Consider the following 27,984-nt stretch of genomic DNA (forward strand, 5'->3'; position numbering starts at 1 on the left):
AGTCCATGGACACAGTGAATGGTGTTCTGTTTCGCCTTGGTCGATATTTTCATGAAACACAACTTTTCAGGATTTATATATATATATAAATATCTGGTTTTAGGGTGCTTTCATGCCCTACCCTCCAACACTTCTTCTTCTTCTCTTGATCTCTGCTGCCTTCCTCTTTCCTCTTTCCTCTTTCCTCTTTCCTCAGACTTATTCGACGTCCCCTCCCTCGTCGTCAGCATCAGCACAGGCCGCGAGTTCCTTCACGGGTATCAGGCCGTAATCGTTGAGGAAAGCCTCCACGTCTGTAGCAAAGAACTCGTCACCGAAGTGTTTGGTAACAGCCAGGAAGTTCCCCAGTAACTCACCGGCTTTGTAGACCAACAGAGCAGGAAGGACCTGAACAGGAGATTAAACACGTGAGCTTGACTTCAGGTTGATCACTTGAACAGCTAAACAAACTATGAGACTGTTGTCGTTTTATCGTCTTTAGAAGTCGAGATCATTAACAGCAACGAGTGAATGTGGATAAGTCTCTTAGACGCTTCGCCTTCAGTATCAATGATCAGTTATTGATCTCTCAAGTGTTTGGTTATAATTGAGTTTTAGTTGACTTGATAATTAGAGTTTTTATACACTCACTGACTCACACTTGTAATACTTCCTGTATCCCTGTTGTGCATGTTGAATAATAATCCTTGTGTTATTGTTTCAAACAGTCAAAGACCAACCTCAGAGGAGAAGCGCTCGGCAGCGCCCGTTGCCACGGCATCAAGTCGACAGAATTTAATGCTGGAGTACTCTGAAGCCAGGCAGTCCAGACACGAGTTCAGCTGCTCACAGCCTGACAAAGAGAAGTTTATTCAGTGATGTAAAAGGATTCGATAAGGGAGGACTCAATCGCTCTTTAATACAAATCGAACCTTTCACGCCATGCTGGTAAATGTGCACGATGACCAGGGTCAGCCGGTGCTCCTTCTCGATGACTTCCAGGAACGCTTCTCCGCTCTCAAGCTCACAGACGGTTTCAAACTTTGGACCGAAGCTCAGGCGTTCGTGCATTTCCTGCATGCATTGTTTTCTGTAGTGTTTTAGGCAGCGCTCATCCTCTTCTTTGATCAGTTCATACTCCTGAACGCTCATCTAGGGGAGAGGAAAAACTGTCTCATTAGGTTTGATTTCTTTATACCCTTCACATGAGGTGCAATCAAACGCAGTCATAGGCATGCTTTGTTTATGTGCAGCTGTCTACGCACAGGTCTGTTGAAATGATTGTATCTGAGGTTTAAATCCCCTCTAGCTTACTACTTCATGTTACTGTTGGAGGCTACATTCAAACTGTGTTGACTTTATTCTCTTTCTCTCACTTAAAGCCGTTTGTATCTTATCAACATGATCAAAACTTTCCTTTAAAACCTGCTATACAGTAAACTATGTGATCTGATACATGTATTCTGCTCCCGAGTGGATTATCAGTAGCAGGAAGTGTGAGAGCTTTTTTTGGCCTTTTCAAAATGGCCGATGTCATGAACTCATCCACACACATTTTAGCAGGAAAACGTTTGCTAATTCTAAAGAACTTACGGAAAGAATAATATTGATGTTGTTACTAATTGTTTAAAATGAGTATCTTCTGTATTGATGCCGTGCAGCATTACTTCAGAATTGATTCTTTTTGTTACAGTTAAATTGTGTTAAAAATATGTGGATCAAATTTGATAGTGCAGATTTATAAGGTGCTTTAATGTGATCTACATTAAGCCTATCACAACACCAACATACTATTTTGATTATTTAATTCATGTAACTCATGACTGAAATGCATCTTAAAATACATTTTGGGTATTTTCTTAAAAACAATTCTTCTAAAATCATTTCCAACACTGCTGATATATCAAATGTGATACAAACAACTAAACTATGAAGCAAAACAAGGAATTTCATTAAAAGCTTCACTAAATATCTCTTTCTTAATATGTCAATTCCCTAACAGAGGTTTAATTAACATCCAACTTTCTCCCCTCTGAAAAACTGAAAGTGACTTTCAGTGAAACTGCAGTTTGTTCACATCTTCACCTGTTTTCTGTTCAGCAGACGTTTGGACTCATGTTGGGTCTTAGTCAGTGATAACAATGAGTCCGGTCTTTAATCTGTTTCTTGAATTGATGGATGAGCTTGTCATTAATAATCACATCTGTCAAAGTCTGTGAGTTTTACCTTTCTATTCGACCGATCCTTGTCGTCTTCTCGTGTGCTGGACATTTGTCTGAGCAGCTCCCTCTTGCTTTGAGGAGCAGACTGATCCACACTGTCCAACTTAAACTGACGCCAGTCATTAATGACACCTTTAGGACCTGCAGACACACCAACACATTCATGTTTATGATGTACAGAAGACGCAGCACTGATGTTGGGGATATGTCATTGAAGACCACTGGTCTGACCTGTGTGGTTGGCAGGCAGCTCCTCCTCTGAGTGCGGGCTGGACATCCTGATAGTCTGTAATACAGAGAACACACAGCCTGACCTGAGCAGCTGCTTTACATGAGCACTGACGCTGATCTGAAGACATGCTGCGTGTCAGTCTTAAGTCCAACTCTCCAAACACATTACAGATATTATTTCAGCACATGTCGTTTCTTCACTGTAAAGATTGTAAAAATACTTTTTGTAAGAGGACCTTTGTTAAGACGAAAGGTGATCATTTTCAATATAAACTAATTTTGCTTCAAATGGTTTTGTCCAAGTCAGACGAATCCTGATAATGCAGATTTATTCAGGACGTCGTTCTTTATACTGGTTGATTGTTTGTACTCATCACCTGCTCATTCTTCAGTGTTCATTGTTAGCTTGCTGTCTCTCTCTTATTAAAGTGACTTTTCTCTTCTCGCCATCATCCTGTGAGACCCTCCACTTCTCCATCAATGACCGGTCAACTTCACCTCATCAGCCTCAGGTGCTACTCAGGGCAGACGCCCCCAAATCCCCCTCTCTGTCTCTCAAAAATAAAATCACTTGTTTATCTTGAACTTGTCTGCTTGTCTTATATCTTTGTAATTTACCACTCTGCACTGGAAACAGGTAAAGAATATGTTCTGTCATTGTTTACATCTTGAATAAAGAGAAAACTCATCTACTGACAATAACAAAGTTTAATCCACTGAAACTTCTATTTACAAACCTATTGTTTGATTTACCCTTTATAATAAACCCATCGGATACTGATTTATCGGATTATATAAGATTAGCTGCAATCTGATGCTCAACTCGACCTTTGTGCAATAATGATGGATTGGAACAAAAACTGTCCACTATTAATATATGATGTAAAGATATAGTGCAGCTGGAATTTAATTTGTCTTTCAATCTCATAGTTACTAAAAAGGATTTTCTAATCTATTGAATTTGAGATTTTGTTGATGTTCACTGTAACAAAGTGAAAAAAGTAAAAAGGATATTTCATAAATTATATCATCTGGATATAAACAGAAACAAAAGTGCCAGACTGACCAAACAGCTGAATGATACTCACCTCTGTGTTTTGGGGGGATTTTCCTGATCTTTGCTGAATCTCTTTTCTGTCAAATCTTAGTCTGTGTCCACATACAGTCAAATGATATGAGAGAGGGGGACGCAGGTTTCAGATAAAGTGTGGATTAAGATTAGGAAATAAGCTCCATTGTCATCATCACCTTCATGACAGTGTCTCATGGTCTAAGATGATTATAGTTTCTATTCCAGGCTCAGAGTTTGTAAATTGTCTTTGAGCACAACACAATCTATTAGTGCTGCACAATTAATCATCCAATTTGGCAGCATAAGTAATTATCCTGCACAGGAATATAAACTGTGCGCAGAAGACATTTTTTACTTTCAAGGATTTAAGGAGCTCCTTTTCTAACAGTAAACAAAACAGAAAACAGTCCAACAATGCTCAGCTGTATGAGCGGAGAGAGAGAGAGAGAGAGAGAGAGAGAGAGAGAGAGAGAGAGAGAGAGAGAGAGAGAGAGAGAGAGAGAGACAGAGAGAGAGAGAAGGAGAGAGGGAGAGAGAGAGAGAGAGAGAGAGAGAGAGAGAGAGACAGAGAGAGAGAGAGAGAGAGAGGGAGAGAGAGAGAGAGAGAGAGAGACAGAGAGAGAGAGAGAGAGAGAGAGAGAGAGAGAGAGAGAGTAATTTTAGAAAACCTGGACATGAAACACATAAAAAGTTTAAACTGCTCCTGACAAGAACCATTTTTAAATCTTTATTACTGTTGTTTTCTGATCCACACTCCAGTTCAACAGGTGGCGCTAATGCGTCAATAAACTGTGAGCAGGAGGAAATAAACGCAAACCGGATGAGCGGAGTGAACCCTCTTTACTCGCTTACACACTCTTTGACAAGCTGTGAACCAATCACATGATCGCAACAGTTTCATGTTTATCAGCAACTGGGACCAATGTGAGCTAATGCTAGTTAGCTATAAAACAACTTCATATTCCCCCAGGTTCATGAAGATTGTGACTCATTTTAACTGTGTGCACCAGCACTCATGCACGAGCATTCATGCACGTTGAGTGACGTCACTGTGGGTTTCTTTTACATGAACTGTGAGTAATCCAAATCCAGCTACATGCTAACCAAGCATTAGGAGATGATTGAGAAGAGATTGATCAGGTAGTTTTAACTCATGAACACCTGATCGGATGTTACTCTAATAAATCTGCGTCCTTTATATGTGAAGTTACTCTGAAGGCTCATTTTACATGTAAACACTGAATATAAGTTCAGAACAATAAATGAAAACATTCACCACCACAGTCAGAGCTCACTGATCAGCTTTAACCTGCATGTTGAGCATCTTTAAATGAAGATGTCTTCTGATTTAGTTTCAGCTGTCCATCATGAAGGCCAGTAAGTCTTATAAACTCGTGCTGCACAAGAAAGGTTTTGGAGGAAGTGGTAAGTAATGTCTTTCTATTCACAGACTAAAAAATGACCCTTGTGTTTGAAAAGATTTCCCTCTTTTATGTTCATGTGTTTTGTCTGTGAGCAGATGATGAGTTGGTGGTCAATCCGAAAGTATTCCCACAAGTTAATCTGGGGGATATTATTGAGATTGCTCACCCGACAGATGAATACAGGTAAACTTGAATTATGTGATGCATTGTGGGTCGTTTATGATGTTCATCATTCGTGTTCGTTTACACTATGTTTCACTACATGTAGTCAGGCTTTATCTCTCTTAAATCCTCAGTCCGCTCCTGCTGCAGGTGAAGAGTCTGAAGGAGGATCTTCAGAAAGGTAGACGCATGTTTGCTGTAGGTCATAAATAAATTAGCTGTAAGTTTAAAAGACAAAGAAAGCGTTTTAGACGGGGCTGTGGTTGTTCGTGGCGTCGTGACTTGATGGCTCTAAATTAAACTGATGGTTGCTTGCCTTTGTTTTTGTACAGAGACGATCAGTGTGGACCAGACTGTTGCACAAGCCTTCAAACTGCGTGCTTACCAGGATGTGATCATTAACATCGTGGACCCCAAAGTATGTCCACGTCTCCAAGGCAACAAGATTGAACAGGATGAAATCCTTTCTAAAAACTCCCACAGTTTGGGGTGTAAAACAAACGTAACAGGTGGTTAAAGTTAAACGTGCTCTCATCAGAGACATGTTGGAATAAAAGCTGATCTGTACTTTGTGGTGACTTGAGTATAAATCATATTTAACAGGAAGTCTTTGGAAAGCTTTGAACCTGCCTTGGACAGAGCTTTGGGCTCTGTTTGTTCTCATGTAGCCCCGATATAAGCTGCAACGTTTGCTAAGTCAGAACTGGGCTTGAGACGTCGTCTCAGGTCCTCTGGCTTTATGCATCACATCACTGCTACAGCTCCTTGGACACCATGCTGGATAAGATCTGTGTTTGTCACTTCAACAGACTCTGTTTGTTTTTTTGCAGGATGTAACGCTGGACCTCGTGGAGCTGACGTTTAAAGATCAGTACATTGGTCGAGGAGACATGTGGAGACTGAAGAAGTGCCTGGTGGGTTTCCTCAAGGTTGACTTACTGTGTAATAACACATTGACTCGAGCGTGTAACTCTTCCCATCTCTATTCCAGGTGAGCACATGCGCCTACGTGACACAGAAAGTGGAGTTTGCAGGAATTCGGTACGATCTTTACATTTTATTTCCCACACTGATAAAATCCTGAATCACTTTCATGTTCTTCAAACTGACCTCTGCTCATGTTTATAAAACAACCACTGATCTCTGCATACATGGACACTGTGTGTTTCTATCTAATCACATTGATCATGACCTTGTCCATGGATTGTTTTACACCTTCAGAGCACAGGCCAGCGAGCTGTGGGTGAAGGGGGAGAAGGTGACGTGTGGGTACATCAGTGAAGACACCAGGGTGAGAAACGCTCGTGTGTGTGTGCGTGTGCATGGATGACACTTTTTACACACAACATGTTTCACTTTCTTTTTATTTAACTTCATGAAACAGAGTTTTACTAAGAGCCGGGGTAAGCTGGATCTGTTAAGCCTCAGGTCAGTGTCACTAATCTGGCTCTCTCCTTAACTGGCTAAATCACCATGGTTACCTGCTCTCTTCTCTTGAGCAGCAGAACAGAACAAGTGCAGTGTCACATGCTGTTTATTATCCTGTCAGCTACCAGACCTCATGGTAGGAGATGAAACATGAAACTTTTGGAGGAACGAGGGAGAAGGAGACACAGAAGCGTGGGCGACTGATGATCCTGATGATCCTGGAGGAATGTCGAGTCTCTGGGGAATAAAGCAGACTAACTCCAAGGAAACGTCCGCTTTGAAAAAGGACATCAGAGCGTGCTGCGTCATGGCGCCCGTGGAGACATGGCTCTGTCTCCAAGCGTGATCCGGACTCAAACCTCCAACCTTTCTCTTTGGTGATGAGAAACTGTCCTGGATGTCATGCAGTCTGCTGACAGGACTCTGAGAGGAGTCACTTTTAAACACCTGGATGTTTAAAGGAACACATGCTCGGCTTTGATTGGTTGATTTTTCATCTTCTTCTTTTACTTCAGTCCACCCACACACTTTGACTGAGAGGCTCTCAGAACAGTTTCAGTGAAGTCATGATCTCGTTGGCTGGACTCTGGCTCCTGTCTGTGTGCTCGCTCCACTCCTCTTCATCCTCCACAACAACATGTGTTACTTCCTGTTACTGTCAGCCTGCTGCATGAAGACGAGACCAGTCAGGGTCCAGTCCTTCAGCACTTTGAGGGACCCTTCCTCCACATGTTCATCACAAAAACTAAAGACATGCTTGTAGACTTCTGAAGACACAGTGGAGTTTGCTCAAAGGTACAAACACACCTGCACGGTGATTGACAGCAAACTGAACTTGGTGTTGAGCTCTGCTGTCACTGTCTCGTGTTTTTGTCCCGTGCTGTCGGTGGAACGAGAGGCCGACTCACCTCGTCACAGTGATCTGAGCCCTCGCTCCTGTCTCCTTCCTCTCAGTGTTACCTGACAGCTTCAGGTCCATGCTCCACTTCAGCAGAGCATCCAAACAGAGAAGTCCTCTCAGATCCCTGATCATGAGTCCCTGCTGGGTCCTGGTACCACAGCTGACCCCCCCCCCCCCCCCTGGTCTTCATCTTGGAGTCTCCGTCAGTCTCTGATGTCTTGTGATTTTGTGACACAGGTGGTGTTCAGGTCCACGTCGGCGATGGTCTACATCTTCATCCAGATGAGCTGTGAGATGTGGGACTTTGACATCTACGGTGAGCTGGAGCTTGTTTTGGATTCCTGCACTTTGACGAGCATGTTTAGCGTCCAGTGGTTTGTTGATTGGTGTCACCTGGAGGATGCTTTTGTTTTCAGGCGATCTCTACTTTGAGAAAGCGGTCAACGGCTTCCTGTCCGACCTTTTTGCAAAGTGGAAGGTGTGTGATTTGTCTTTTAGTCTGCCTCTGTGGTCGGGGGATGTTTGGTCTCATTGTGCATCGTTTGTCTCGTTTGAGCAGGAGAAGAACTGCAGCCACGAGGTCACAGTCGTACTCTTCTCACGCACTTTCTATACCGCCAAAATCATCGGTACGTCTGTTTGATTTATGATCACATAACAAAATCCATCAGCAGACCTCCTGCAGGAACACATGAGGCCTTTACACAGTATATCCTCCATGTTTAGTCTCCTCACACCCTTTAACCAGCTGCTCCCCAGGAACAACTCTTTTTATGATTGTTGTTGATGCTGATGCTCTTCTTCATTTCCTCAGAGGAGTTTCCGGAGATTCTGAGAGGCTCGATCAGACACGACCACGAGGGACGCTACTATGAAGACTTTTACAGGTACAGTAACTTTCATAAAGCCTTCTCCCTGACTCGTCTGTGGAGCTGCTGTCACAGACTGGGGGGGGGGGAGAGGTTAACCGTGAACTCGCTCGTGATCAGGGTTGTTGCTCAAAACGAGAGGCGGGACGAGTGGACGTCACTGCTGGTCACCATTAAGAAACTCTTCATCCAGTATCCTGTCCTGGTGCGGCTGAAGGAAGCAGGTGAGTGAGTCTCTCTCATCATTGGATCCGTGGATCAGACGCCTGCAGACTAAAGCTTGTGTTCACTTTGAGCAGATGGTTTTCCTGCCAGCTACAACTCCACTGCTGCTGAAGGAAACTACTTAGAGGCCATTAACCTTTCCTTCAACGGTGAGTACAGACAGCAGCGCTCGCACCTTTTCAAGCTCTGATGCCCAAACTTATGGTGCTAGAATCACAATCACTGCACTCACTTGTTTTATAAATAATATTGAAAGGAACTTTATGTATTTTGACCTCTCCAAAAATAATATAAAAACACAATAATTAATTGCAGTGAAACATTTTCTGAAACATAGTCAGGCTTTGTAGATCAGAATGAAAAGACACTTTAATAAAAGCAAATAACTTCTTTTATGTTTTTGTCAGTTCTGTAACGTGATTATTGTTTTGTAAAAGCTGTTTGTATTTAACTCAGGTTATTAAATGGTTAAACAACAGTCAAAGTTTAATTTCATAGTTAACAAAAAATGTGGAAAATATTCAAAGCTGTTAAAAAAAAAGACTCTGTACTGAACATTTTCTGTTTGATGAATATCTTGAGACATGACAAAGAAAAATAACTAAATACAGCGTCTGAATGAGACGTCAGGTTAAAATCTTCAGATTCTTAGAATAAAGTCAGGAGCTGCAAATTTAAAGAGTCTGTTAGGACTGATATATAATCAGACAGCTCATACATCCCTGCTTCTGAACCTGAAACTGATTTCACTTTCAATGAAGCCAAAGTGAATCGGAGGATTATCGGAGCCTGAGCTGAACATATCTGAGTACAGAAACACGAGGTGACGTGTTTTCATGTCTTCACAGTGTTTGACAAGCATTACATCAACCGCAACTTTGACCGCACAGGACAGATGTCAGTGGTCATAACTCCCGGTGTCGGGGTTTTCGAGGTCGACCGTTTGCTGATGATTCTCACCAAACAGCGAATGATCGACAACGGTGAGTGTGACGCACTTTGAACCAAAGAATTTATTTATTTAATGTTTTATTTCAAACATGTGAAGACAACAACAAAATACAAAGAAGAAAATCATCTACAAAATCGGGTCGGTGGGGAGTCCTTGCCCCAGGTGGAGGAGTTTAAGTATCTCGGGGTCTTGTTCACGAGTGGGGGGAAGATGGAGCGTGAGATCGACAGACGGATCGGTGCAGCGTCTGCAGTCATGTGGTCGCTGTATCGGTCCGTCGTGGTGAAGAAGGAGCTAAGCCGAAAGGCGAAGCTCTCGATTTACCGGTCGATCTTCGTCCCTACCCTCACCTATGGTCATGAGCTTTGGGTCAGGACTGAAAGAACGAGATCTCGGATACAAGCGGCCGAAATGGGCTTCCTCCGTAGGGTGGCTGGGTGCACCCTTAGAGATAGGGTGAGGAGCTCGGTCACCAGGGAGGAGCTCGGAGTAGAGCCGTTACTCCTCCACATCGAGAGGAGTCAGTTGAGGTGGTTCGGGCACCTGGTCCGGATGCCCCCTGGACGCCTACCTAGGGAGGTGTTCCGGGCATGTCCCCTCCGGGAGGAGGCCTCGGGGTAGACCCAGGACACGCTGGAGAGACTATGTCTCTCGGCTGGCTTGGGAACGTCTTCGGGGTCCCACCGGAAGAGCTGGAGGAGGTGTCTGGGGTGAGGGAAGTCTGGGTGTCTCTGCTTAGACTGCTGCCCCCGCGACCCGACCCCGGATAAGAGGCAGAAAATGGATGGATGGATAATCTACAAAATATTTTAAAAAATGTCACATGTCTGAAAAGGAGAATAAACTTCTTCTTCATTCACGGTCATTTTGATTTGATAACATAATCAAGTGTAGGCAGTTTAGTTCTGGTTGATGAGGTAACGTTGATGATGGTCTCGCCTGCGTAGGTATCGGTGTGGACTTGGTGTGTATGGGGGAGCAGCCGTTACACGCGGTGCCATTGTTCAAGGTAAGCTTCACACAGTGAGTCTCAGTGAGTGCAGGACGTGCAGCTGACTGCAGCTCCTTCCCTCTGCAGCTCCACAACAGGACGACGCCGGGAGACTCTCGAGTGGGCGACGACTACAACCTCCCTCACTGGATCAACCACAGGCACGACAGCATGACTCATCACAAACACACACACAGCGCCCGTTTGATGGCGGGGGAATTCACTCATGTTTTCACCTTTCTCACCGTTCAGCTTCTACACGTCCAAGAGTCAGAGCGCCTGCAGCTTCTTCACTCCCAGAATTAAACTGGCTGGACGGAAGGTGAGTTCACAGATTTTAATGAAGAGCTTAATAATGACTCTTTGTCTTTGATTTCACATCTTAATAAATAAATCAATACCTTCTGTAGATTCAAGCAGAGAAATCCAAGATCAACAAAGACCACAGTAAGTTATGACTCGTCTGTCTTTTGAAGCATGAATGAAAAAACTTTGGGACCGACTGCAAAATCTGACAGCATGATGTCATTCAATATATCCAGTGTTTATTTATATACTAGGTGTAGTATGTACACCTAGTAGTATTTGTAAGGACCTCCGTAGACCTAGTCCAGTTTATTGTTGGAGCAGGAAGTAGAGGATGATCTGTCTCTAACTCCACGCCTCACTGTCGCGTCCTCGTCCAGCTCTCAGTGCTCCAAAAGACTCCGACAACAGCCTACCTATACAGGTGGACTATGACGCCTACGATGCCCAGGTGTTCCGACTCCCAGGACCCTCACGAATTCAGAGGAGCACCAACTTCAGGTATGTGATCGCCACCTCTGTAAACCAGAACAGCCAGTTTCTTTTCAGTGACCCTTTGGCCCCGCCTCCCTGTGTGTCCATCAGAATGGGTCGGGACAAAGAGGTCAGTGGGAGGAAGAGCTGGGGCTCTGTAGATGTCGGTGCAGGCGTCGGCGTGTCCCCGCCTGTTCGCTCTGTGGGCCCTGAGGAGCAGCGCAGCCTGGCCTCGGATGACAGTCTGGGTCCTGTGTCCAACATGCTGCTCATCCCTCGTATGCCTCCGGCCCAGTATGAAGTCAGCAGCTCCCTGGGATACACCAGCACCAGAGGTCGTTCTCCTACAGCTGACTTAAAGATGTGAACGCTTTGTGAAATGTCCAGAAGGATTAATGGACTCTGTACGTCTGTCGTTCAGAGCTGTTGGAGAAGATGATGGACGCTCAGCGGGACTCCAGTGCCCCGGGTCGGTTCACAGTGGGGAGTGCTGAGTCGACTCTGCACATCCGTCCGGGAGGTTACACTCCTCAGAGAGCGCTCATTAACCCCTTCACTCCTTCAAGGATGCCCATGAAGCTCACCTCAAACCGCCGGCGCTGGATGCACACCTTCCCTGTTGGTGAGTGAATGACCAATCGTTCTTCAGGTACAACCGTGTGTCCGAGTGTGTGGTGACTTTTCTGACTGTGAAGAAGAGCATGACTGACAGCATCAGCAGCGGCGCCTCGTAACTCAGCTGGTCAGGATGTTGACTTCTGTCGGTCCGTAGGTCCTTCTGGAGAGGCGATACAGATCCACCACCAAACCAGACAGAACATGGCTGAGCTGCAGGGCAGCCAGAAGAGAGACCCCGCCCACACGTCTGCTGAGCTGCTGGAGCTGGCCTATCACGAGGCCACAGGACGGTGGGACCCTTCGTTACCTCCACAACCTTTTCACTTTGAGAGGATAACGTCATCGTCATACCTTTCATGTCTGTTCTTGTAGACGGACGACCTTCAGGCGCGGAGGAGACAGCAGCCTTTACACGGGCGGAGGGACGGACGAGTTGACTGGAAGTCCTGGGAACAACGGTAGTGGTGATGTGCCTCATTAAACACACTCTTGAACACCACGAGCCCCCACTGAGCCACAGCGCTCTGCTGTAGTTCAGGACCAGAGAAGTGTCTCTGTTTTATAAAGACTCCACACACACTAACGTTGGCCTGAAAGCTGATGTCTGTTACATGAGTAAGTCTCTCTGGACTCATTTCTGTCGACACAGTTATCCCACATAAGTTTCAAACGATAAATGTGCACACACACTGTTCCTGTATTTATAAGTGTGAACTTTGAACACCGCTGAGTGAACGCTGTCAAAGAGACACTGACTGACATTAACCAGAACAAAAGTAATTAAAGAGGTAGTTGGTGAGAAGCCACTTCCTTCATGCTATTGTTTCTGATGTGCTGAGTCATGGTAAGATCACTGAATCTGTTTCTGATGTGCTGAGTCATGATAAGATCACTGTGAACCTGTTTCTGATGTGCTGAGTCATGGTAACATCACTGTGAACCTGTTTCATATGTGCTGAGTCATGATAAGATCACGGTGAACCTGTTTCATATGTGCTGAGTCATGATAAGATCACTGTGAACCTGTTTCTGATGTGCTGAGTCATGGTAACATCACTGTGAACCTGTTTCATATGTGCTGAGTCATGATAAGATCACTGTGAACCTGTTTCATATGTGCTGAGTCATGATAAGATCATTCTGGACCTGTTTCTGAAGTGCTGAGTCATGATAAGATCCCTGTGAACCTGTTTCTCTGTGTTTGCTCTGTCTGTGCAGGAATGATAACCAACCCGGGCTCGTTTGAAGACGTCTCGCTCAGCGGTGCAAACCCGAGTGAGTTCATGTTGAAAAGTCAAACATGTCAGCCGTACTTTAAGATGTGATCTTCTTCATAATCACCTCATATTCGCGGTGTAACGGATCATAGTGGTCCCCCCCCCCCCCTCAGTTCCTCAGCTGGGTCTCCTCCGGGACTTGAGCTAGTTTACAGTGTTAGACGATGTGTCTACAGTGAAGACAGCAGAGGGGTCATAGAGACATTGTGATGTGATGATGCATCGTCACAGTTAGTGCGAGCAGAGGAGTATAAACTCTTACCTTGTGTTTCTGATCCATGTCAAATACTTGGATCTGTGAGCTTTGTGATTCACTGCAGCCAATAAAGCAGGTCAGCGACTGTCGCTCTCTTTCTCTGCGCCTCCTGTCCGTCTTGTTTGATGGATTATTGCTCAGATGCTTTGAAGCGTGAAGCACAAATCAGGTGTTCAGTAATCTGTCTGGGCGATGTGACACAATTAATCAAACATGTGACCTGCAGTACAGTGAAGGATGATTCAGACTTCACAGTTCTCTGGTCTCTCCTGTAAGCACGCTCTTTAAGCTGGGACATGTTTTATAATGAGAGTGATCATATCTGATCAACTGTTTTGTTTATTGAATATTTTCGCCTGAAATCAAAACATCGCTTGAAATGAAACAACATATTTTAGTGTCTAAATTTGAGTCTAAAACAGCAGAAAGTAATGAAGTTGTTTTTTCCACATTTGACTTCTTTTCTTCCCGTAAGACGTCCAAATGTGTGACGTTGCGTCCATGTCGCTGATTGGACGTGTGGTCACGTGACTCTGCCCTGAAAATAATCAAATGAATGGACGGGGTTGATCGATGTGGGTCACCGGTTCTGAATGTTTCTGCTTCATCACCTGATGAATGTTGACTCTATACTGACGTCTGTGGCCTTCATGATTATTTCCAAAAAGCAGTGTGTGAGATCGACTTTATTGTTCTTTTGCGTTCACAGGTAAGTTTAGGAGTCTTCACCCAGGATCCTGTTCTCATTTTAATTTATTTACCAAAAAGGAGATCAGAGCGAAGCTACCAATCTGAATCCAATCAAATATTGCAGTTGTAGTGTTGCTAAGCTAGCTTGTGATTCAGTCTTAATTCCTGCATGGGGGTCTGAACAGTCGATTGTTGTCGATGGCTGCTTCTGCCAACAAACTGCCTGAAATATTTCAACTCTTTTCTCACTAAGACGTCTGTGGCATGCTGTGATTTCTCTGCTTCACTTCGCTCAGTCACTTCATGGTTCACGCCCTTCGCTGAGCGCAGGATCACAGTTTGCATTTCCTCGTGAGCGAGGCAGATCGCACGCTACGACTACGACACGGCCACAATCTGCATGAATTGATCAGCATTGTTTTCACCAGCACACGGCCCTCTGGAATCACCACGTGGGCTGAGCAGGCTCGTATGAATAACACCTAACTTGTTTTTTCTCCCTCTGTCTTCTTTGTTCTTGTTTCCCCTTTTTCACGTCTTCACCTCCTGTCCTTCTTTCTGTTAACATCACCCCACCATGCTTTCCCTTCCATCTCCACCCCACACACACATGTACCACTCCACTGCGGGTACATGCATTTGTTATTTTTGTGTGTGTGTGTGTGTGTGTGTGTACGTATGGTGGGTGCGCTCCTGAAGCCCTGCTGATATCTGCACCCCCGACAGTGCCCAGCTTCTGCTGCACAGTTGGGGTGGACTGGAAGTCCCTGACCACGCCCGCCTGCCTGCCCCTCACCACTGACTACTTCCCAGACCGCCAGACGCTGCAGAACGACTACACTGAAGGATGCTATGACTTGCTCCCGCACAGCGACCTGGAGAGGTAAATGACAGAGGACGTTTCTCAACATGCGTTCTGGCGTGCCCGTGAAACGTAATCTGTCGTATTTTCGCCACGAGCGGTTCAAATATCCGGACGCGTTCTCGTCTCGTCCCTTTTTACAAGGATGCATCGGCTGGTAACCTGCATGAAATTCAGAGTGGAGATATCCCAGCATGCAGTTCGGTATCCGTGATTTACGACTTGCTGTCTTAACTTCCATCAACTGTTAAAGAAATAGTTTCTTACAGCAGATGAAGCAGGCGGATTAAACCACAGAGGGGACAAATGTTAAATCAGTTTGAGCGACCGTCTTTATTCTCATTTTTTTCATTGTTGATCAGCGATCGGCTGCGCTTGTTGTTGAGTGGTATACATCCCAGAATGCTTTGCTCTCCTGAGGCGGATCACGAGTCGTCCGTCTCAAACAGTCAGCTGTGATTCTCGGGAGCTTGGGAGAACGCTCTTCCAAGAACAACTCCACGAGGACGCAAGTGCGTGCGTTCTCGATATATCGAGAAACGGCCATCATGTCTTCAGCCAACCAGGACGCACCTGAAGTCGTCTCTGACAGGGATCCTGTCTCGAACAGGATGTGCTTTTGAAACTGTTTCCTGTGTCTGACGAGCGTTCAGCTCATCAGATTGACCTGTGCTCCTCCTTCCTAGGCGGGACGATGAATCCCCCGTGATGAGTGCGTCTCAGGTGTTTGAGGAGTTCATCTGTCAGAGGTTGATGCAGGGCTACCAGATCATTGTCCAGCCTAATAACAGGAAGACGCCGCCCTCTGTGGCCACGCCGCTGGGCAGCAGCCCTCATTACAGCAGAGGTGAACACGTGTTTCTGACTTTCTTTGTGGACACTGATGAACAATGTTTGCTGTATTCTTCAGTCTGGACTCGTTTCCTTCTCTCTTAAAAGTCGTTGAATTTCAGTCTTTAGGGATATGTGCATCTGAAGAAAATACAGGTTAGGGGTCGTATGATTACTGATTGGTTTGACAGGTGAGATATTAAACTGTAATCTGTTCTTCGATGTCTTGTCAGTCAAATAAAAGGACTTATGGTGACGGAGACCCTGTTGAATTGTTGCAGAGTTATAAAGTGCTCATAGGCAGGAGTTACTGATGCTGAGTTAGCATCCTTAGATTAACAAAAGAGCCTCCTGACTTCCACCCAAATACTGACTGAGCCATAAGAGGAGTGACCTTGTGACCTTGTGACCTGCTAAAAGACCAAGTGAGCTTGGTGATGACTGAAGGATGTGGGCACTGAGTGAACAGCTGTAAGCTTCTGTAAAGATCAGAGACACAAATGATGAGAAGGGTAAAAATCACCTCAGAGACTTTTATCTGTCTCTCGTCAAACACTGAGCCAATCAGAGTCTCATTAAGATGAAAGTTATGTTAGAACAACAGCAATATCTTAAATGTTTGTTTGTAGCATATAAACCCGATTTATTGATTGATCTATCGATAATAAGATGAATCATTCCACCTTCATCTAAACCGCTGTGGTCCCTGGATGTGTCTCTCCTCGTCTGGTCTCTTCAGGTCTGGTGTCTTTGCGTCGAGCGGAGGAGGAGAACGTGTACTGGCTCAGTATGGGCCGCACCTTCCATAAAGTCTGCCTCAAAGACAAGATCATCACTGTAACTCGCTACCTGCCCAAGTGAGTATGTGCCACCTTACACACTGAGCACACCTGGGCGGGGCGGCTCAGGTGTATTTCCTCATGACCTCACTGCCCTGCCAAACTACGAGAGAGAGAGAGAGAGACACACACACACACACACACACACACACACAAGGTCCACTGTCCGAACGCCCCTCTTTTAACAGCTGTGCTTTGTGCAGCAACGTTCGCACACATCACATTTAAAAAAATAAAAAAAAAACCAGAAAATGTCACGTTAAATGGTGTTTTCTTTAAATTAAGTGTTTTTCTAAAGATTTAGAAGTCACACCTCTCGTCACTATCTGAAGGTGGGTGAGGGTGTGTTGGCTCTGGATGCTAAATTGAAAGCCTGGCCTTCAGGCTCAGGTCCCTCTGCATCAGTACAGGGCTTACATAACAGCTGATGCTGCACCAACCTGCCTGTTCACTTTACACTGAGGCAATGACTCATTCCCCTCCCGGATGGAGCAATCCACCATTTCTTCCTCAGAGACCTTTAACCCTGGACTCGGAGGATCTGACCCACTTCCCTGCTTTTCACTCCCAACATGTCTAACGGCTGTACAGGCCTCAACAAGCCAACAGAGCATCCTCTGCAAAAAGCAGAGAGGAGATTTAGAAGCCCCCCCCCAACCAGAAACCCTCCTCCTGCTGGCTCACCGCCTCGGGGTCCTGTCATGAAAATCACAACAGCAACAAGACAACCCTGGTTGAGGATTACAAGGAATGGACCGGATGGACCCCTTAAACCCATTTGCTGTATATAAGCACACTGGAAAGCCTTTGCAGCGAGGTAGAGCTCTTACATCAGCGCCAGCCAAGTTCACACATGTTCACATGCAGATATGCAGACTCCATTGCATCTCCTTAAAGCCCTGCAAGAGTCAATAGTTGGTCCGCTGTCCTTCAGCCAGGACGGAGTCTGCATCCGAGGTTCCACAATAGGCTCTACTGTTTTTAACCTGAAACGTATTATAGACAAATGAAACAGCAGCTGGTTCTCATCTCTGGTTCCAGGTACCCGTATGAGTCGGCTCAGATACCGTACAGCTACAGCCTGTGTCCTCCTCATTCTGACGCTCAGTTTAACTTCTGCTGGGTGGAGTTTGGCCATGAAAGACTGGAGGAATACAAGTGGAACTACCTGGACCAATACATCTGCTCTGCAGGCTCTGAAGACTTCAGGTACACACAGACACTCAAACCCTTGAACGTGTGCTTTCATCCTCTGTGTTGGGAAGTTTAATCACAATAATTCAGGTGTGTTGGTGCCAAAACAGTTAACGATGGAAATGAAGCAAAATGAAAGAAAGTACATGTAAAGTCCAGTGAGTGTTTATGTAACATGTAATTTGAGCCTTCACGTTACTGTGCTGTTTTCTGACTGTGGGGCCGATGAGAGTCTGTGTAAGGGGGGGGGGGGGGGTCGTTGTTGTCGCTGCAGCAGGTCACTACGTGGTCAGCCTCCCACCTGCAGGCGACTCATCCCCACCTGAGAAGAGTCCAGTGAGGGAGGGCTCGTCTGCCAAGTCGAGGAGCTGGACAGAGACCGGTCCTGCTGCTTTCAGGGGTCCTGTCTCTTAAAGATCTTATTTACATGTCGTTCAGTGACTGAAAGACGAGTCGCTGTCTCATCTGGATGGAACTGTTACTCTGCCATGTCCTCTGAAGAACAAGTGCAGTCATCAGATTGTACTAAATATTTTGACTTTGTCCCGCCCCATAGTTTGATTGATTCCCTGAAGTTCTGGCGGACTCGCTTCCTGCTGCTCCCAGCGGGTGGAGCTCGGCGTGTGGCAGACGGGGAGGGTCACTGGGATGTGTATGGGGACGGAGCCGGTGCTGGGATGAGCAGCAGCGGAGACTGGGTCTTACTGGACGGATTTATCCGCTTCCTGGAGGGTCTCAACCGCATTCGCCGTCGCCACCGCTCCGACAGGATCATCAGAGTGAGTCTCTCCTGGTTTACGTCACTCACACGTTGAATTCATCATGAAAACATGGTGAGCTCGCCCCAGGCCTGGGCCAAATGTTATCAAGATAAATAATGTCATAACAATCGATATCTATAAGTATCTCAATCAATGTTGAATTATGGATTCTTTCAAATTTAAAAGCAGGTTTTTGCCTCTGAGTGAAATTTACATAAAAAGTGTAATAAAGAAATAATCAATAGTCTTTGATCAAAGGTCATTTTAAATGATTTTACGAGGAGCCTGCAAACAGCAGAGGTCAGAGGTCACTGCACACCTTGAATTAAGTCCATTCATTCAGCAGTGTCTCCTGTGGAGCTCATCTGTGTGTGAATGTTTCACTTCTTGATTTTGCACAACAGAAGGGCACGCCGCTGAAAGGACTGCAGGTTACCAATCCTCCCCTGCCCTTCCCCACTGAACCCGTGGCCCCCCCTCAAGGCAAAAAAGGCACTTCAGCGCTGTCGGCGTTACTGGAGATGGAGCAGAACCAGAAGTGAGCGTCTCCCAGGACACAAACACATCAGCACATATTTCTGTTTACACCTCAAACCTCACTGCTCACTCTTTCCATTTACCCAGGACGCTGGAGGAGCAGCAGCAGGCCAAACCCCAAACGACCGTCGGTGACCTGACGAGTGTGTCCACAGCTCCCACATACGTGGACAGTCCCCGGAGGGTGAGAGTCTATCATGTGTACGATGAGCAGACGCTGATTCACACTGTTGTAGAGACATTTGGATACAGAGTTTTTACATCAGTTACAGATTCTTGTTTTTGTTGCCGGTTGTCGGACTGGGACTTTGGGTGTTGTGTCTTTCCATCTGCCTCCACGCCTTAGTTCTGCTCCTTTTGCTAAGCTTTGGGTGTTTGTTCTTCCTGTATGCTGACAGGATGCTGCCTTTATTTTGGATTTTATACGTAGCCCTCGCTCGTCCTACATCTATCACTCTCAGGTTAGTAACCAGGTCCCTGTGCATCCCTGAAGCTGTGTGTTATTGTGTGTGTGTGTGTGTATGAGTGTGTGTGTGTGTGTGTGTGTGTGCTGTAGTTTCGTTTACTCACTTTGCATCACTGCTTTTCTGCTTTTCTTCAACTCTTACACCGGGGATACATTGAATGCATTGTACCTGAGTCGAGGTTCAAGCTGCTGATAAAGGAGGCGGAGTCAACGAAGCCCCTCTAACCTCTCCGCCTCTCGATGCATGTCCGCCTCTCTCTTCTCCTCACATTTCCTGACTCTCTTCAGCTGTCATATCCAACGAAGGCCAAACAAAAACAAAGGGTCCGCGCAGCTGAAATAACATTTCATCTGTTAGCTTCCTGAATACACTCTTACTAAACTGTTGCTAGTGTGGCTCCCATGCTTCTGTCCTACACATGAAGGATCCACTCCCACTGATGGAGCTGTTTCGTGAGACGTTCCTGCAGACATGACTCAGCACAAACCAAACAGAGGAAACAGTTATTGAACAATGAATAGACAACACACAAGCTTTTTAAGGTGAACCCACGTTACTAACATGACTGTGTGAGTTCATACATGAGCAGGTCATTTACTGAATCTTTTGGATCAGATGAGATTCTGAATGCACGTCCAGTGTGATTTGAAAACAGTTACAATACTGCAACAAATGAAAGTGCTGGCAGCTGCATGAGAGCAGATAACCTGAAACCATCCACACACACACACACACACACACACACACACACACACACACACACACCGGACACACGCACACACAATCTGATCAAAACCACTCGTTCATGACCAAACAGCTGAGTTCAGAAAGCAGCTCCTCTTTGCACGCTGCTGAGGGAGATAGTGATCACCTCACAAGTCAAAGGAGACGTTTTCACTTTGCACACCACACACACGTCCGTCATGTTCAGCAGAGTGAGACCGTACGACATGCACAGTTTCAAAGCAGCCGACGTCTGCAGAAAGCATGCCTTCTGATTTTCATACAACAGAACAGAGACAATGTGTGAGCAATGAGTGTGCAGTTATTTTCATGTTGCATGTATGAATTTAAAAAGTTTGGCATATAATAATAATCTTTATTTATAGAGCACTTTAAAAAAAACTAATGTAAAAGCAGGCAGGTCATAGAATGATAAACAAAGTAAGATTAAGAATAAACAGCCCCTTTTAAAATATGAAATCTGTTTAAAAGAAGTCTGAAACACACTCAATCCTCTAAACTGTGAAATTCAATAATAATTTAAAATCAACTAAGATCAGGAAAGGCTGGTTCTGTTCAAATTCACCCCTCTATAGCTTTGTTCCCAAGGACCAAGAAGAAGGTTATACAGACCTGCCTCTGGTGTAGAGGAGTCACACCTGGGCATGAAGGTTTCTTCTTGATGATCATAATGAGCTGTAGATGTGTGGCCGCTGTTTGTCATCTAAACTCTGTTGCTCAAACATCCTGAACATCGAGTGAACGAGGCGTCTCTGTCTGTGCAGTTAGCTGATGCCAGCGAGGCTGCGGAGAAAGGAGTCCTGCCTGCAGTGACAGCTGGAGCAGCTGCAACATCTGTATCAGAGAACGCCGCCAGCTGTGGCCCCACGGACACCAGGTAACCTCCGACTGTCCCATTAAAGGAAGTAAATCTGTCTTTGTTGCTGTTTGCTCGTATTTACATGAAACATAACTCTTTAATGCCTTCATTAAAAGCTCTGAAACAGCAGCTGTGTGTAGCACTGATCTTTGCTCTGTTCTCAGTCTGCAGTCTGCAGCAGGAGCGCTTTCCCTCTCCTCGTCCTCAACACTGCTGGAGATCCTGGAAGCCATCAAACATCCCACGTAAACCTTCATCTCTTGTGTTTGCTTTCAGGAGCAGCTGCTCACATCAAGTCTTCTCCGTTCTTCTTCTTCTGCTTTATTTATGAAGAGTGGTCTCTTAGTCAGAGTGGGCCATTCTTTAATGCTTCCTACGTGATATCAGCGTTCTCTTAGTGTTGTGACTGTTCTCTGTAACAGGACCGGTGTACAGCTGCTTCCAGAACAAAAGGGCCTGCCCATCAACTGCTTTATTAGTGCGGAGGTCGTCCATTGGCTCGTCAACAATGTGGAGGGCATGGCCACGCAGGGAATTGCTGTCGAGATCATGCAGGTACGAGTGTCTAGATGATTCTTCTTTACTGCAGCCGTCAGTGACAGTCTCTTAAAAAGTGGAAGGCGGAGATTTTGGCATGGACTGTTTTAAAAAAAAAAAAAATCTTTCTGAATTGTTGCTCTTTTGTTACGTAAGTCCATGTTTGTGTTTGTTTGGTTGGTGTAGAAAATGCTGGATGAAGGTTTGGTGGCTCACGCTTCAGGAGACGCCATGCGCACCTTTGTCTATGGATTCCACTTCTACAGGATAGTGGCAGAGAAGGACGGTGAATCGAGGGGTCTTTCATATCCTCTTACTCAGACACTGACTTATGTATGTATTTATCTATATGATGTGATGTAAACGGTTTGGAGAGCATGTTGCTGTGTCCTCTGCAGGTCCCACCTCCCCGCCCCCTCCCGCTGCCTCTGGAGGTTGGTCCACTGCAGCACTGGAGGATTTCGCCATGTTCCAGAGGAAATGGTTTGAGGTGGCTTTTGTGCTGGAGGAGCCTCGACCCTGCAATCTGCCGGCCTTTTTGTTGCCGTGGTTACCCAGCCGGCCAGCCTCTTACGCAAGTAGGCACAGCTCCTTCAGCCGCAGCTTTGGAGGACGCAGCCAGGCTGCTGCACTGCTAGGTACACCCAGCCCGTTCCTCCCAGCCGAGTCCACACCGCGGAGGAGCCACAGCCTCCTTTCAACCTGTTCAATGCAGATCATACACATCTGGACTTCAGAGAACTGCCTCGGTCCAGCATATAGACCTCACACTCGGCGGGATAGAATTTAGATGCCACTAAATTCTACAAACTGATTCACAAATATTTCAACATCTAACTTTTCGTGATGGAGTTGGGCATCGTAGTTTTTAAACTCTGAAGCTTTTAGTTATAACGGGGCGGCAGGAGGAGACTCTACTCCTGGGGACTCTGTGAACAAGGGTCAGTAATTAATGTTCAGCTAAATAGATACGAATGCAAATAAGCTGATGAGTCAGTTAAAGATATTAGAAAGTATGTAGCATCATTACAGGGTTTTAAAAAAAAATTGTTTTTAAAAAAACACATTTTGAATATTCAAAATATGATTCTTCAGCACAGAACTGATGGGATCTGCTCATTTGTCGTGTCACTGAAGTGTGACGAGGAGGAGATCCTGGACTCTCCTGGTCTGTAGATCTGTATTGAACAGTCGGTGCGTGATCAGTGTGTCTCCTCCAGTGATGATTTATCTGTCAATGTTTGATGAAGACACGAAAATCATTGATGGGACCAAATTGTCAGTCAGTGCATGCTGTGTAGTCGGTGTGTAGCAGTACTGTTTGATGCATGCTGTGGGTGTTAGTGGTTCAGTAGTGATGTGGTGTGCCGTCCTCCCCTGTCGCTCTCCTCCGGACTTTTTAACATGAAGCACTTTCACAACGCACAACGTTGTGACTGTGTTTAGAATCCTGCTTCATGACCTCTGACCTAACATCTTCTTTTGCATCATCACGCCTTTAAAACAACAACTCTGCAGCTAACTTATTTTCCTGTTTGCTATCTCACATTTCCTGCAAACGCCTTCAATTGTGTTGCTTTTAATTATTCAAAAGTGTGATGTATATATATATATATATATATATATGTGTGTGTATATATATATATATATGTATATATATATATGTATATATATATATATATATATATATATATATACACACACAACTCACACATATACACACACACACACACACACACGCACACAAGCACAGTTTATACAGTATACACTGGCACAGGAATGAGGAAGTGAGTTAACGTTTTAGTTTCATGGGTTCCTAACCATAAAAGTCAAAGTGGATTTTGAATGTGTTTGTGTTTAGACGCCTGAAATAAGATCTGTGGTGAACACAAGCTGAAGAGATGTTGATGTTTTGTTAGACGAGATAAACTACGTTAGCTAAAACCCCACTAGTAAATTTTAAAGTTTTTACACATATTTAAAGCAGCGGTTGCTAACAAGTGGCTAAATGAGACAACAGTGGTTGTCATGGAGACATTAAACATCACTAATCCTCCTTACAGCCTCTAGTCATGTTTTTCAGAGCTCTTGTAAATATGAGGTTAATAAACAACTTATTAAGCTAACGTTTAGCTAGCTTGTTGAAACCGCTGATTAGATCGATGAAGCATAACGGTCGTGACGTCAAAATCAACCGACCGCATTAGTTAGTTAGCTTGTAGCATAACGTTAGCTTTTTACTTCTCTGGGCTGCATTAACTCTTCAAACTTCATATAAATGATGTTCATCTGTAAAGATTATCCTGCTGAACTTAACAGCTACACATCAGATTATTTTCTGCAATCATCCAAAATCCAATGAAAACATCTCATAGGAGAATTCTCATTAGAGCCCATGGAGAAGATACTTCCAGGTTTGCCTACAAAAAATGCGTCCTCACTTTTCCAGTCTATAGTGCATGCCCAGCTGATCTGTTGACCTTTCTGTTATTGATAGTTTAAACCTTTGTAGTGGATCAATGTGGAGATTAACACTTGAATGTAAATCTATACAACTCTGCACTCCAATACTAAGAATGATGTTGTTATACAATCAATACAGGGTGCTTTAAAAAACACATGTGAGGGAGACTGTTAGGGAAGATAATGTATAAATATAAATGAAAGACACTCGACACAATAAAAGCACAGAACTGTCCGCACTACAGTGAGACTCTCAGTCACTCTTATCCTGAAGAGCAGTTTAAAAAATGTCATGTGACATGTTACAGTTCAAAACAGAAAAGGAGAAATTAAATTATTTCATGAAATATGAATCGCCCTCTCACCATGTCTACTATTCATCTTTTTGTGTCAACAGTAGTGTGGTTCATTGGCCTATGTAATGACGTCATTTCAGAAACAGACTGAGCCCATGTTGTCTCAGAGCCTGGGTTTATATTTGACTACATCCTCAACATGTCGTCAATGCAGACTTTAACACACTCGTCTGTCCGCCTGCTGCTTTCACCTCGCCATCGTTTACATTCCCGCTCTGTGTCTCTCCCACCTCTTACGTCTGTCTGTCTTCCAGCTGCCACTGTCCCCGAGCAGAAGACGGTCACTCTGGATGTGGACGTTAACAACCGCAGTGATCGGACCGAGTGGTGCAGCTGTTATTACCATGGCAACTTCTCCCTGAACGCTGCCTTTGAGATCAAGCTGCACTGGATGGCTGTCACTGCTGCGGTGCTCTTTGAGATGGTAATCACAGCGGGTCCCGTTTAACGGACACCTCCGACATCTATCAATCAGTCTTTACTTGTATAGAGTCAATTCATAACAGGCGTCATCTCTTTACACTTTACAAAGAGCAGGTAAAGGACCGTGCTCGTCGTTAAATCACGTGTCCAGGGACACATGAAGCCGCTGGTTTGCTGCATGCAAACATTTAAAAACTTAACAGGGATCTCAACAAGTCCTGAGAAGTTGAGCAACTCTCAGGTTGTTCCCATGCACCGTTTTTTCAGAGGGCCGACATACAAACAAACTAACAGCCTTAAGATAAAAGATATAGATAAAGATAAAGATAAAGATTTAAAAATATATATATTTAAAAGAGTACAAACCCAAATTAATCGAGCAGAGTTCCTTAAACAGCATGAAAGGATTTTCTGATGTCATTGACGATCTTTGACATGCTTCTTACCCATAACACATTTCTATTTGTAGCTTTTAGCAATGTTTGAACTTATTTAGATTTTCCAGAGGGCCTTTTATAAAATCTGGCCTTTTGGCTAACTCTGGTATATTTACAGAAATGTTTTTTTTAATATGCATTGTCCCTGTTAAATAAAAATAAAATAAACATAATGCAACATTAGTCTGTCTAGTTGAAGCCCGTCCACCTTCATTATCTATAAAGCATCATGAGCGTTCAGTCAGATATCTGGATGTTTTAAAAGGAGCAGCTGTGACACCTTTACGTGCTCCACAGTCGACCCTGAAGCTGAAACTACAGAAGACACCTTATGATACAAAGGTCACGTGTGAGGATTCATCTCAGATTGTTCAGTTGAAGTTGTCCTGGGTCTGGATACAGGGATATTGAATGGCGTGACTTCAGAGAGCAAAACTGGAAACAACCGATAGGAATGTTTTTTATTCAAATCTGCTGTCGTAGGTTCAAGGCTGGCACAGGAAAGCAGCCTCCTGCGGCTTCCTGTTGGTCCCCGTGCTGGAGGTCCCCTTTGCTCAGACCTCGTACCTGTATGGAGATCCCCTGAGGGTCCAGCTCTTCATCCCTCTGAACATCCACTGCCTGCTGAAGAACAGCAGTGACAGCCTGTTTGAAGGTAAAGAGTGTGAGTGTGTGTGTGTGTGTGTGTGTGTGTGTGTGTGTGTGTGTGTGTGTGTGTGTGTGTGTGTGACTTCACGTTCCTGTCTGTGAGCTCAGCCACAAAACATGTCTGTTGAATTTGATCCAACAGGTTTCGAACCCGAGACGTACTGGGACCGGATGCAGCTCTTTCAGGAGGCCATCCTGTACCGGTTTGTGCCTTTTTGTTCTGGACTTGTGACAGAGAGTTCAGCACAGGTTGAACCAACACAATCTAACTTTACGCTGATGCCACACAGAAAGAAGAGGAGTTCCTTTCTGATGAAATCTGAAAGTATCATTCAGAACTGGTCGATCAGGTTTCATCACATTAACTATGTGGCATCAAGTTTGAGCTCTTCAATCAAACAAATCTGTCTGAAATACAAATCAACTTATTGCAGATTGATGTTTATGTTGTTTCACATCTTACAGCCACAATGATTTTAAGTATAATCTTATTTTTTAAAAGTCGTCCTCTGGCGTCTGAACAGCCATTGTGCTTTTTTAACCAGGTTTGGATTCGTGCACGACAAGTTTTCCGCCTCTGCTTTTAATTTTCCCTCTGAGAACAAGCCCCAGTACATCCACGTCACAGGTTTGTCACATCCCAGCGTTAAAACATTAAACTTCCATGTTTAGTGTTCTTGGACTTGACGAGCTTCCTGCTTTTATCCTCCAGGCACAGTTTTCCTGCAGCTGCCGTACTCCAAAAGGAAGTACTCGAGCGGTCAGCAGCGCCGACGCAGAAACTCGACCACCTCCAACAGCCAGGGGGCGTTTGGCGGCGAGGAGCAGGTGGGTTATTACTGGGCTTACAACACCATGCTGACCAAGGCGTGGAAGACGGGCGTGCTTGGTGACGAGAGGCTTGCCGAACGCCTCCTCCGGGACTTCTCCGACTTCTGCAGCAACAAGGACAATAGACTGTTCAACTTCTGGGACAGCTGCCAGGAGAAGATGAACGCCAACGCACCTTGACGGGACGAGAGACGAGCGGGGAGAATAAAGAACGTGAAGTGTCCTTCAAGACTGAATCACTGATCTCTCAGGGACAACATGAGTCTCTGACTGATGGAAAGTTCTGAAAGTAGAGATAATAAAGCATTCTGCTTCAGGATTCTCTTAAGTGTTTGAGGATTGTCTCGATACTGAAGACAGAAATTTTTTTTTCACACTGATTTATTTTCAGTTTAATAAACTGGTCAATCGATCCAGCTTAAATTCTTGTTATGAAAAAAAAGGCTCCTGTAATTCTTTCTTTCTAAAGGTTGTCCGGTTGTTATGAGAGCTCATTTCTCTCCATGACTGAGACTTCATGTTTGACTTCAAACACTCGGATTCAGAATTTTCATTCAGAATTGGGAGCGGCAACCGGAGGGTTGCAGGTTCTAGTCCCAATGCGGACCAAAATATGGGTGTGGGTCTGGTAGCTGGAGATGTGTCATACCACTTCTCAAGCCCTTGAGCAAGGCACTGAACCCCCACCAGCTCAAGGGGAGCTTCGAGTGGGGGCATGTCTACAGGTCCTGCATGTGAACCACACGTTTATGAATAAAGTATGTGGTGTATTAATAAAGTCAAGAGTTCAGATCATGAATCACGTTTAATACATCATCAGCAAAGACACAGGAGGCAAAACAAACATAAGAGTGGAGATGAGGATAAACTTAGAGAAAGGGTCCCTTTGTACTGAATTACATTCAATACACTTTATTGCACAAATCCTTTCAAAACAAATTTAAATCCCGTAAAAGTCGACTTTCAAGTTTCTTTTGATTCAAGAAAATGTTACATTTTACTTTTAGATATAAAATGGATTTAAATTGCATTTGGTCTGAGATTAAACATCCGTCAAAGTATGTACAATGAAAATCATTTAGCTGAAATACCTCAACATAAACATTGATCAAAAACAA

The 27,984-nt window shown here is 44.7% G+C and overlaps 2 protein-coding genes across 9 annotated transcripts; one reads left to right on the forward strand and one right to left on the reverse strand.

Annotated features, from left to right (window-relative positions):
- Window positions 1-20,383, reverse strand: pdca (phosducin a). Of its 3 annotated transcripts, XM_079347579.1 has the most exons (7): window positions 6,030-6,083; window positions 3,521-3,575; window positions 2,433-2,487; window positions 2,206-2,342; window positions 912-1,131; window positions 720-832; window positions 1-387 (listed from the first exon to the last, which is right to left on the reverse strand). In XM_079347579.1, the coding sequence occupies exons 1-7, from the start codon at window positions 6,068-6,070 to the stop codon at window positions 199-201; spliced, it is 810 nt and encodes a 269-aa protein (XP_079203705.1). In that variant the 5' UTR covers window positions 6,071-6,083; the 3' UTR covers window positions 1-198. The 3 variants fall into 3 exon arrangements, with proteins under 3 accessions (XP_079203705.1, XP_079203707.1, XP_079203706.1); XM_079347581.1 differs by lacking the exons at window positions 3,521-3,575; window positions 6,030-6,083 and adding an exon at window positions 19,794-20,383; XM_079347580.1 differs by lacking the exon at window positions 3,521-3,575 and having other exon boundaries at window positions 6,030-6,074.
- On the forward strand, window positions 4,335-27,984 carry depdc5 (DEP domain containing 5, GATOR1 subcomplex subunit). 6 transcript variants are annotated; one of them, XM_079347574.1, is made up of 44 exons: window positions 4,336-4,644; window positions 4,789-4,929; window positions 5,024-5,111; window positions 5,225-5,271; window positions 5,423-5,508; window positions 5,921-6,004; window positions 6,082-6,131; window positions 6,312-6,381; window positions 7,657-7,735; window positions 7,836-7,897; window positions 7,979-8,048; window positions 8,234-8,306; window positions 8,409-8,512; window positions 8,588-8,662; window positions 9,362-9,496; window positions 10,413-10,474; window positions 10,544-10,617; window positions 10,709-10,778; window positions 10,867-10,903; window positions 11,143-11,263; window positions 11,348-11,571; window positions 11,658-11,858; window positions 12,009-12,144; window positions 12,227-12,312; window positions 13,073-13,129; window positions 14,777-14,960; window positions 15,626-15,786; window positions 16,510-16,627; window positions 17,651-17,818; window positions 18,360-18,582; window positions 18,969-19,102; window positions 19,189-19,285; window positions 19,500-19,562; window positions 21,077-21,189; window positions 21,336-21,416; window positions 21,594-21,726; window positions 21,895-21,994; window positions 22,107-22,346; window positions 24,782-24,951; window positions 25,871-26,042; window positions 26,178-26,238; window positions 26,581-26,663; window positions 26,748-27,146; window positions 27,227-27,984. In XM_079347574.1, exons 2-43 carry the CDS (start codon window positions 4,872-4,874, stop codon window positions 27,044-27,046), a joined length of 4,749 nt encoding a protein of 1,582 aa, XP_079203700.1. In that variant the 5' UTR covers window positions 4,336-4,644; window positions 4,789-4,871; the 3' UTR covers window positions 27,047-27,146; window positions 27,227-27,984. The 6 variants fall into 6 exon arrangements, with proteins under 6 accessions (XP_079203703.1, XP_079203700.1, XP_079203701.1 ...); XM_079347575.1 differs by having other exon boundaries at window positions 4,336-4,577; XM_079347577.1 differs by having other exon boundaries at window positions 4,335-4,929; window positions 22,107-22,286.

The sequence above is a fragment of the Symphodus melops genome, assembly GCF_947650265.1.
Source record: "Symphodus melops genome assembly, chromosome: 7".
In the NCBI taxonomy this organism is placed as follows: Eukaryota; Metazoa; Chordata; class Actinopteri; order Labriformes; family Labridae; genus Symphodus; species Symphodus melops.